At 61.8% G+C, this 10,602-nt stretch overlaps 1 protein-coding gene across 1 annotated transcript in view; it reads right to left on the reverse strand.

Annotated features, from left to right (window-relative positions):
• The window catches only part of CDHR2 (cadherin related family member 2), an 11,469-nt gene extending 1,333 nt beyond the window's left edge, over window positions 1-10,136 (reverse strand). Inside the window, exons 1-29 of the mRNA XM_014947752.1 lie at window positions 10,052-10,136; window positions 9,309-9,387; window positions 8,792-8,850; window positions 8,303-8,368; window positions 8,078-8,211; window positions 7,755-7,808; window positions 7,442-7,531; window positions 6,708-6,797; window positions 6,019-6,141; window positions 5,798-5,941; window positions 5,580-5,655; window positions 5,314-5,420; window positions 5,008-5,238; window positions 4,760-4,915; window positions 4,386-4,553; window positions 4,080-4,141; window positions 3,722-3,962; window positions 3,383-3,616; window positions 3,036-3,105; window positions 2,334-2,948; window positions 1,997-2,068; window positions 1,663-1,712; window positions 1,397-1,548; window positions 1,082-1,184; window positions 920-1,008; window positions 613-687; window positions 429-506; window positions 274-334; window positions 39-163 (exon numbers count right to left, since the gene is read on the reverse strand). Coding sequence (XP_014803238.1) covers window positions 39-163; window positions 274-334; window positions 429-506; window positions 613-687; window positions 920-1,008; window positions 1,082-1,184; window positions 1,397-1,548; window positions 1,663-1,712; window positions 1,997-2,068; window positions 2,334-2,948; window positions 3,036-3,105; window positions 3,383-3,616; window positions 3,722-3,962; window positions 4,080-4,141; window positions 4,386-4,553; window positions 4,760-4,915; window positions 5,008-5,238; window positions 5,314-5,420; window positions 5,580-5,655; window positions 5,798-5,941; window positions 6,019-6,141; window positions 6,708-6,797; window positions 7,442-7,531; window positions 7,755-7,808; window positions 8,078-8,211; window positions 8,303-8,368; window positions 8,792-8,850; window positions 9,309-9,387; window positions 10,052-10,136 — 3,689 coding nt within the window. The remainder of the gene's footprint in view (window positions 1-38; window positions 164-273; window positions 335-428; window positions 507-612; window positions 688-919; window positions 1,009-1,081; window positions 1,185-1,396; window positions 1,549-1,662; window positions 1,713-1,996; window positions 2,069-2,333; window positions 2,949-3,035; window positions 3,106-3,382; window positions 3,617-3,721; window positions 3,963-4,079; window positions 4,142-4,385; window positions 4,554-4,759; window positions 4,916-5,007; window positions 5,239-5,313; window positions 5,421-5,579; window positions 5,656-5,797; window positions 5,942-6,018; window positions 6,142-6,707; window positions 6,798-7,441; window positions 7,532-7,754; window positions 7,809-8,077; window positions 8,212-8,302; window positions 8,369-8,791; window positions 8,851-9,308; window positions 9,388-10,051) is intronic.
• Window positions 10,137-10,602: the final 466 nt, after the last annotated feature.

The following is a 10,602-nucleotide window of genomic DNA, read 5'->3' on the forward strand; positions in this document are numbered from 1 at the left end:
TGGGAGGCGGGGGGCGGTGTGTGTGGGTAGTGCAGTACCTCTTGGTGGTGAAAACCAAGACCAGGGTCATGATGAGGATGAAGAGGAGCAGGAATGCTGCCAGCCCTGCAATGATGCCGATCAGCTCTGCCTCCCTGTTGGGCTTTACGACCTCTCCGGGGCCCTGGTGCAGAGCAAAGGTGAGGCCACAGCCCCGGCGAGCGGACCCCCCACCCTCCAGCCCCACATGGGGCTGGTGCCCTCTCCCTGTGTTCCTTGCCCAGCCCCACTCACAATGATAGCCAGGCCCAGGTTCACCAGCTCAGCCAGGGTCTGCGGGTCAGACTGAATGATCCTGCCAAGGGAAGCAGAGGTGTGAGCGGCTGGGCCAGTCCAGGTGGATGGTGCTGGCCATCTGTGGCCATCTGTGGCCCCCACCCTGCACGCACACGCTCAGCTGGTTGGCGTCCAGGGCAGTGCCATTGCTGTAGACAAAGTACGCCTCCATCACCGACTTGGCTTCCACCCTGCGGGATCAAAGAGATGGGGTGAGGAGGGTTGCAGGGCACAGGAGGACCCCTTCCGATGCCACTGCCATGTCCCCTTCCCCACCACCTGCATGGCCTCACTCACCGGGAGGCACGGGTTTCTTCCGCGCTCCGGATGGCTGCCACGTAGACCCCTGCCTTGGTTGCGGTTGTTAGGGCCCTAGGAAGAGAAGAGATGGAGGGAGGCTGGGCCGGGTGTCCTGCCACTCCGCTTGTGGACACGGGGAGCAGTTGGATGCCCTGCAGCCCCCGGCTGTAGTGGGGACCTGCCTGCCTTGGTCCCCTTCACGGTCCGTGAAGTTGGGAGACGTGGTGGGAGGGTCCTGGCCTGCATGCTTGTGTCGCCCGCTGCAGAGCCGTGCACCCCCCAGCCCAGCCCTGTACCCCCTTACACTTTGATCTCTTCGGAACTACTCTGGACTTGATCCACCGTCGACACAAACTGGAGGCGAACGCGGTAGCTCTGATCCACTGTGAAGATCTGCGTGAGGAGAGCAGGGGTGAGCGGGACAGGGTGTCCCCGGACGTGGCGGGGGGACGGGGGTGACACTCACGTTCAGTGCAATCTGTGTTTTGTGCACTTCTGGTTCGTTGTCCTGAGCCTCCACCATCACCTGGTATTGCCCCTTAACTGAGCCATCGAGGTTGCTGGCCACCCTGCAAGGACGGGGACAACAGTGAACCCACGGCACATCCCCGGGAGGGCACGGCCATCCCCCAAGCTCCGCCCTGCCACCATGTCCAGGGCAGGACCCCAAGATGGCCTTGTCCCCTTGCCAGCCTGTCCTGGCCCTGTCTGCACCTCTGCCTGGTGGCAGGCAGGAGCTGAGTCACGTTCTCCCCACCCTGGCCCAGACCCATGGCCTCACTGGATGCTCCCGGTGTAGATGCCCTTGTCTTCAGTTGTGTCCACCTTGAAGAGGTTCTCTAAGGTCCGGTTGGCCCCGTTGTCCTCCACAAATACCACACTGGCAATGGAGAAGGTGATGGTTCCCGCCATCCCTGAGTCAGCGTCTGTGGCCTGCAGGGACAAAGCATGGCAGGAGCATGGATGGGAAGGGCCACTGCCTGTCCACAGTGGGGACGGGTGACCCCGTCTCTGCAGACGGACGGATGCATGCACACAGCTCCTCACCTTCACAGTAGCCACTTGCAGGCCCACAGGAGAGATTTCGGGGACAACCACTAGCAGGGACAGACAGACAGCATGGTCATGCTGGTGTGCAGCCAGGCTTGCTGCAGACCCCATGACTACACAGCCCTGTGGCTCAACAGAGCTCTGGGCATCTCCCCCCTCCGCTGCTCTTGACCCCACAGCCTTCATGGAAAGCATTGAGTAACTCCAGCCTGGCCCCTGCACCTCTCACAGCCCTGTCCTGGCTGGAAGAAGGTCCTCACTGCCAAGGAGGATGGTAGAGCACGTGTGAATGCGAAGAAGCTCACAGTATGCCCCAGCCCTGGCTGCTCACCAAAGGTGTCCAAGATGGGCAGGAAGACCGGCACGTTGTCGTTCACGTCAGTGATGTGGATCCTCAGGGTTTCTGCAAATGCCCCAAATGCAGACCTCAGGTCACCCACAGAGCAGCCCTGCAACACTCTCCTTTGCTTCCCCTGGGAGTCCCATCCTCCTAGCAGGCTCAGGTCCTTGTGGCAGGGACCAGAAGAGCTGGGGACACCCTCCCTCCATCACCAAGCCCCCCAGCTCCCGCCCTGCTCCCCAAAGCCCCTCCTGGGAGGTGGGAAAAGCAGGTCCCACCTCCCCCTGTTCCCGGTGGCAGTGGAAGGAGCAGGGAGTGGGTTCCCTACCGTTCTGGCTGTAGCGGTTGCCCTTCTCGGTGTACAGGTCTTCAACCCGCAGCGTGATCTCTACCGTGTCGCACAGCTCGTAGTCGATGTCCGAGCTGTTCACCAGCACCGAGCCGTTGGGTGCCAGCAGGAGCCAGTCCCAGCACACCTCCCCAGCACTGACCCCCTCCTTGGAGCAGGCAACCGCCAGCTCCTCGAAGACCAGCGAGTGGTTGGTGTCTAGGTCGGAGGCGGTCAGCGTGAAGACCAGCCCCTGCTGTGTGCCGTTCTCGCTCACACGTATGTTGTCTGGCAAGGGAAGCTGGATGGTAGGGCGCTCGTCATTAACATCTAGGATGTGGACTACCACAGTGACATTGGTTCTGTCCCCCACTTGGTCTGCGGCTGTGTTCTCTGCCACCACCATCAAGGAGAAGAACTTCTGCTGCATGGTGTCATAGTCCAGGGATGTGTCGGGGTCCACGGACAGATTCCCACTGTAGTGCCCCATCCCCAGACGGAACGAGCGGATCAAGAAGTTGCTAGAGCCAGTGCTCCTCTCAAATAGGAAGGAAATGCGGGAATTGATCTCTGTCCCGTCAGCATCTGTGGCCTCCACATGACCCACAGGGGACCCTGCAGGTAGAGACAAACAGTCAGTGGCCAGTGGGCAGTGACTCCGTGACACCACTGGTCCCACCATCCTGGCCATGCAGCTTCTACCTGGAGAGTCTTCAAAGACTGAGAACTCATAGGACTGGTTGAGGAACACGGGTGCGTTGTCGTTTATGTCCTGCAGGAGAGAAAGTCCGTGGTTGTAGCTGCTCCAGGAAACATGGTGCCCTGAGCAGGTTGGGGACAGGAATGTGGACACCTGCCATTCCACAGGCAGGAGGCACACAAGCCCTCTTCTGCCTCCCTGCATCAACTATTCCCTCTGCCCCCACAGAAAGCCTGGGGACACGGGGCCCCTGCCAAGGCCGGGAATCCCATGTCCCTTCGTTGCCCTTGCACCCCAGCTCCAAGCCCCGACATGCCCCAGTGGATGCCCACTTGTGCCCAGGTCTCACCCCCACAGTGATGGTGACATTCCCCAAGGTGCTGAGCTGTGGCACGCCGTGGTCGTACACTTCCACCGTCACCACCATCTTCCCCTGCTCGTCCAAGGCCTCGCAGTCCAGTGGCTCCTTGCTGTGCATCAAACCTGTGGTCTCGTTGATGGTGAAGTTTTCACTAAACGGTCCTGGTAAGATCCTGAAGCCCAACTGGCTGTTTGGGTTGCCAGGCTCATCATTGTCAATGGCCTAAAAATGTCAGGGGTTGGAATGGGGCTGTCTGGCATGTCGGGGACAGTGCCTGCTCCTCTCCGACAGCCCCGTGTCATCCCCTCCATCTCCATTGGTGCATACCTGGATGACTATACTGACATTCTGCCCCTCTTCCACCGAGATGAAGTAGGAGCCGATGATCATGGGTCTCATGTCGTTGGCATCCAGCACAGTGATCTCCAGCACGGTGGTGCCCACCAGGCCATCCCCATCCTTGGCCTGGAGGTTGGCGTAATAGATGGAGCGAGTCTCCCGGTCCAGCAAGCTCCCGTTCTGCACCAGCACTGCCCCAGTCGTGGCATTCACCGTGAAGATTTTACGGCTACGGCACACATGGAGATGTCACAACAGCTCAGGCCTGGAGCCCCCTTGCTGGGACAATGCCACAGCATTGTCCAATGCGTGTCCCCAGCGCGTGGCTGGCTGTGCCCCTACATACATGGTCTCCGGGAGCAGCTCGTAGGTGATCTGGCCCAGCACACCGCTGTCGGGATCATAGGCCTAAAACAGAAAGAAGCACCTGATCAATCCACCTCAGCCCCCAGGGCAGTGAGGAGCTGGCAGTGAGCACCCCGAAAACATGGCCCTGATGGGCACGAGGTCTCACACCCGTGTGTGCCCACTGGCACTGTCTCCTTCCCATGTGCACAGAGAGACCAGTGCCTTCAATGCCAGCAGTGCCAGGCGTGCCCAGCGCCCGGCTTGGGGGACATAAGCCGTGCCTGTTCCCTGCCCGGTGCCTGACCGTGATGTTTGGGGTGATGACGGTGCTGTCGTTGCAGTTCTCCATCACGCTCAGGAAGTAGGTGCTCTGAGGGAAGTCAGGGACGTGGTCGTTGCTGTCAATGAGGTCGATGGTTACATTGGCCGTGGAGCAGCAGTCTGTGGGGTTCCCTGTGTCATTAGCAACAATCTGCAGTACGGAGAAGGGACAGTGTCTCACACGAGTCCCCAAATAATGAAAAAGAGACCTATCACATTCCAGCCAAGCTCCCCTACACCACACAAGCTGCCAGGGCAGAGCCATGTTCTGCTTCGGCTTTTGAACCCTGCAAGAGAAGAGTTGTCACCTCTGTGCCCCAGCATACGCAGGGAGCAGGGACTGTACCCTTAGCGAACCTGCACCACCATGACATGGCTTATCTCGTAGTCCACAGCATTTGGGGTTTGCACCAGGATCTGGACCTCCCCTGTGCCCACGATCTTTGACGGGGAGACAGTGAAGGCGCTGGCATCTGGACCCTGCAGGTACAGCTCAAAGCTGCCGTTGGTGTCCTGCCAGGGAGACATGTACAGGAGTGAGGGTGGGTGGTGCAACCAGGACAGGCATCTGCAACCCCAGCCCAGCCCCCTGGACAAGCTCCCACCTTGTCCGGGTCGTATGCGACGATACTGAGGTTGGACACGGGCAATCTGAAGGAGGAATGCTCTATGATGCTGCCACTGAAGTTGTTCTGGACACTGGTGGAGAAGTTGCAGCTGGCGAGGGAGCAGTGGTAGAACTGGGGCTTGTTGTCATTGACATCAGTCACCCGGATTGTCACTATGGTGCTGGTCTGGGCCTCCTTGCCATAGATGTCCAGGTTCTTCTCACGTGCCTGAGCAGGAGGAGAGAATAGGTCAGAGAGGCCCAGGCAGAGGAAGAGGACGGGGTTCCCCTTGCTGCCTCTTACCTTGACTTCCAGCAGTATCTCCTCGCTTGGCAGCTGCTCACGGTCCAGGGGCTCACTCACAGTGATGGTGCCCGTCGTAGAATTGATAGCAAAGGGGACGCTGTCATCTAAAGCAAAGGCAGAGCAGGAACCAGCTGCAGCCACCAGGAAATGCAGGCTGACCCTCCCTTCCACTGGCAGCAGCCAAAAGCCGAGAACTAGTCTCCATGGTGCCCTTTGCTGCCTGACCACCCACCCTGCCCATCTCACCCTGCCTCCTCACTCACTGGTGATGCTGTAGAAGATCTCATCATTCACCCCCGTGTCTCTGTCTATGGCGGTGACAGCCAGCACAGAGGTACCCTGTAGGGATGCAGCCATCAGGGCACGACCCATGAAGCCTCCAGCCACCCCCACGCCCCGTGGCCCAGACACCCTGGGGCATAAGAGCTCCCAGGGAGGGCCAGGGTTAGGGACATGATGCTGGGGGAGGTGGGCTCCTTACCAGGTCGCAGTTCTCGGGCACAGAGCCGGAGTAGGGCTCGTTGAGGAACCGTGGGTCCAGGTTGGGCACATCGCGAATGGCCAGGGACAGGTAGGTCGGGCTCTCCTGGACGACCCACTGATTGTGCAGCATCCCTCCACCGTCCTGGGGAGCAGAGCACCCGTTAGTGCCATGGCACCCTTACCTGGCAGCCCCATGCCCCTGGCCCAGCTGGTCCCCACCTTGGCCAGGATCTTGATCTGGTAGAAGGTGTTCTTGGCATAGTCCAGTGAGCCTTTGAGTATCACGTTCCCATTGGGCAGGATGGAGAAGAGCCAGTAATTCGTCGTGTTGTCTGGGACCACCTAGACAAGGGACACCTGTCCATGTCACCAAGGCAGGGAGCAGAGGTGCCCCAGAAGAGATGGGGGCTCAACCCCCAGCCTTCTGCTGGGCTTGGTCCACAGGCTGCAGGGACGCCCTACCATCTGGTTTGTCCCCAACTTGCAACTGTTCAGCACCTTGCACCATTTCCCAGCAGGTGCAGAGCCAGCCCTCCTGACCCACCACATACCCCTGCTCCCCCAGAGCCATGGGGCTTCCCCTGCCCAGGTCCCCCAGTACCTCTGCCCCACAGAGGTGGCTCAAGGGTGGGTTTTGGATATAGCATGCCCCAAATCTGCCACGCACTGCTGCTATCTAGCAGGCATGAACCCCTTCTCGGTGCCAGGAAGTGGGCAAGCTCAGCCAGGGGAGATGCCAGGGCCTGCCCTGGCTCATGTGGTCGAGCTAGGTCATCTTCCTGTTGGTGTAGAGTGCTTTCTGGGGAGGTCCTGGGACCCCCAGCATCCTCCTGGCCCCCCCAACCCCAGCACACTTAGCCCCTGGCCAGGACAATGCCCTGGATGTTGGGGCTGAGCCCTGTGCTCACCTCCTCGATGCTGTAGCTGACTTTGGAGGCGTCCCCAGTGTCACTGTCATTGGCAAACACGGTGAAGATGGTGCTGTTGACTGTCGTGTTCTGGGCACACAAAGCGGTGTCGGTGGCATTGCCAGGGAGAGCAGGGGTGGTGGTGGTGGGCCCAGCCCCTGCCAGCCCTGCTCTGAGGTGCTCTGGCCCCGCAGGGCTCCAGGGGCTGCCCAGTGCCCTGGGCCACACAGAGATGAGCTGCTGGCCTTGCTGATGCCAGGCAGTGGCCAGATGCCCCCCATCCCCGCCATCCTCCCTAGGGCTCCCTGGGAGCAGGGGCTGCACCCCAGCCCTGGGGCTGCCCGAGAGGGGTTCGGGATCAGCCCCACACCCTGTCTGCACCCTGGTCCAGCCTCACCCAGACCTGGGTTGAGCTCAGGCACTCCCTGATCAGAAACTCATTGACGAGGGCAGAGTCCCAGCCACACACCATAATGCTGGACCGGGGCAGAGGTGCCTGCCGGGGAACTGCCCCGGCACAGAGCGTTTCCATGTCAGCAGTGCCGGCTGCAACGTCACCCCACGCCCAGGCACACCGTCACCCCATGACCAGGCACACCGTCACTGCACGCCCAGGCGCAGGGTCACCCTGTTCACGGTGGCACCGTTGTCCCGCTGCCGGCATACCCATGCCACAGGAGCCACCTGGAGAGGCTCTGCTCTACTGCCCATGGGCCCAGGTCTTGGGGAGGTACCTCAGGGATGGTGGTTTCATAAGGCAGGTTGTGGAAGACTGGGGCATTGTCGTTACGGTCCTCCACGATGACTGTGATCTTTCTGGAGACCTACCGGGTGTCAGGGAGGGTGCAGGGTGAGTGCAGCAGAGCTGGGTGTAGCTCTGGTACCGGGCACCCGCCCAGCTCCACAGCCAGACAGCATCACCCACCCTTGGTCAAAGCCACCCTTCCAGCCCCCTTCCTCACCGAGCCTCATCCACAGCCCTGCTGAGACCCTGGTCCCCATCCCCATCACCCGCTGCAGCCACCCAGCCTGTGCCCCAGTACTCACCGGTGCGTTGATATTGTCAGTCACAGTGACGGTCAGGGTGAGCCTGGGTTGGGTCTAGGGAGACACAAGGCAGGACTTGGTCAGGACCAGGCAGAGCTCGATCCTTGGATCACTCAGCCCAACACCTTCCCACCCACCACCCTGGGTGGGATGGTCCCCCGACATGGCTCTCCCACGCAGTGCCGGGGTTCCAGGCCAGGGAGCGACCCCACAGTACTGCTGTGAGCAGGTCTCCTCCAGGGCTCACGGCTCTGCTCTCTGTCTCCATCGTCCCAGGCACCCCCAACTCAGGCAGGGACATCTGCCCCAGTTTCTGCCCTCACCTCACGGTCCAGGTAGTTCTTCAGTGTCACGTTGCCCGTCCGTTCATCAACAAAGAAGTAGAAGGTCTCGCTGATTCTGTAGACGATCGGATCCCCGTCTAAGTCATAAGCCTTCAGCTGGAAAGCATACTGGCCTGGGGACAGCATCAGCATCAGCCCCTGCCCGGGTACCCCCCTGGCTGCTCCTCCAGCACCCCGGGGCCTCTCTGAGGCTGCCCCACTCACCCAGCTCCAGGTCCTCAGGCACGTAGACGACGGTCATGTTGAAAAATGGGGCTACGTTGGCTGAAACTACAGGGAGGAGATGTGCTGAGCACCAGCCCTGCAGTGGGCTCTGCCTGCACCCTCAAGCCCAGAAGCACCCACCTAGTTCCAGCCCCAGCTCCTGGCCATGGTTTGGGTCTCCAGGGGAGGCAGGAGAACCCACCACCCCTCACCTTCCTCGTGCTCATCCCACACCTCCCACCTCCAGACCACGCTTCACCTCCAGCTGCAGCACCCATGCTGGATGGTGTCCCCCCTGCCCAGCCCTCTGCCCGCTCTGCCTTGCCCTGGAGCAGCAAGGTTGTCCTTGGGTCTCCAAGGTGCCAACGGAGTGGGCAGCTGTTTTGGGGGTCCCAGCTGCCCTCAGGGAATTTGGAATGAGTGTTGAGGGCTGAAAACACCTCCAACATTTCCCACCCGTCCATGACAGTCACCGAGCAAAGTCCTCACCTGCTGTCAGAAGGAAGGGGAGCAGCACCAGCGAGCGCCATGCCATCCTGCCGGCAAGCCTACGGACACACACCAGAGAACCAACACCTGGGGCTAATGGCTGCCTGCTCCCACCAGCCACCCCAAATCCCTCCTGGAGAGCAGGCCCCAGAGCAGGAGGGGCTGTGGTTGGGGACAGTCCCCTCCGCTGAGCTGGGCTGGCGAGCAAGCACCAGGCTCTATCCCACACCCCCAGGCACAGGCTCTCTGGGCACATGTCATGGGAGGACAGGTTTCATCTCCAGGTGCTGGAGACCATAGGGGTGCTTGGGGACCCCCAGAAGCCTCTCCTGGACGTGGCTGGAGGCTCCATCGCTTGGGCTTGATGGGGCCACCCCAAGCGGCACTTGGAGCTCAGGAGCAACCCGTGACACCACCACGGCCCGTGGGTAGCCCCACAGCCAACAGACACCCCCACCTCCCCCTGCGATGGACCACGGTGCCCGTGGGGTCCAGGAGGAGGGCTGACATCCCTTACCTGCGGCTGCGTCGCTGGGGATGCTGCCGGGCAGGCTGCTCTGCGCTCGCACACTGACACCACCACAGACCTTTGCCTCCTGCAGTAAACACATTCATCAATTATTAACTGCAATTAAGGGGTGAGAAATCCCTCTCTCACCTTCCTTATTTGTTGAGCTCATCTGCCGGCTCCCACCCAGCCCTCCCAACCCTTCACCGACTCCAACCCCCCAGACCCCAAGGGCTGGGTGCTGTCCCCCAGGACAGATTTGGATCCCACCACCCCAAACCGCACCCATGGGACTCCGGCTCCCAGGAGGGATGCGGAGCCTGTGGGGAGGCAGCGGGATCCTGAAACACCCCAGGGGACCGGAGAGGGGCTGGGGAAACACCCGTCATCCCTTGAGCTGAGGACACCGAGGTCTCACCAGGACAGGGGATGGGCATCAACCCAGTGGTGTGGCTACTGGGGTGGGTTCCTGGAGGCCTCCGCACCCCCTGTCATCCACTCCCTCCCTGGGGGCTCGGCCCAGCCTCCCTGACCTACTTCAGACCCGCTGGGGACAAGGGCGGATTGTGCCGCTCCGCTCAGGCAGAAGAGGGCTGGGAGGCCAGGGGGAAACACAGACATCCCTGGTGTGGTGGGACCCCCGTCTCTATGGTCCTGGCCCCCTTTGCTCCTATTCCACTGGGATCCTGAGGGGTCCAGGCACCCAGGCAGCCATGGGGTGCCCCCAGCCTGTTCTGAGGTCCCCATCTCACCCCACACCTGGGTCATGGAGCCCCCGGAGAAGGGGTAACAAGGGCCAACATGGGACCCCAGCAAACCCCTCCAGGGCTGGTCCATGATCCCCCCAGCTCCTGTGAGACATCCCCTGGGACACCCCCACAGACACCCCATGGGCTGCCCAGGGGTACATGCAGACCCGCAGGGCTGACCCAGGACGAACCCCCCGATCCCTCGGGGCTGGTGCTGGGCACCCCTCTGCACGCTACCCCTGGTTGTCCCGGGACCTTCCTTCCCAAGGGCTGGCCGGGGGACATCTTCCCCCCTGGGGCCAACGTTGGTCTGCGCTGCCACTCGGAGCATTACGGTCGAGACGCCCCGCCGCGCGGTTTCAGCGCCGCCGCTCTTGGGCGCAGTACGGCGGGCGCGTCCATCGGCGTGGTGCGGGGGGGGGAAGGGGGGCGGTGCGGTGCGGAGCGGCCGGTTCCATCGAGGCTGCGGGCGCGGGGGCGCCATGAGGCGGGGCTGAGGCCGGGCCGAGGCCGGAGCGGGAGCGGCACCGGGACGGACACCGAGCCCGGCGGGC

Source organism: Calidris pugnax, unplaced genomic scaffold (genome assembly GCF_001431845.1).
Source record: "Calidris pugnax isolate Ruff unplaced genomic scaffold, ASM143184v1 scaffold27, whole genome shotgun sequence".
Taxonomy (NCBI): Eukaryota; Metazoa; Chordata; class Aves; order Charadriiformes; family Scolopacidae; genus Calidris; species Calidris pugnax.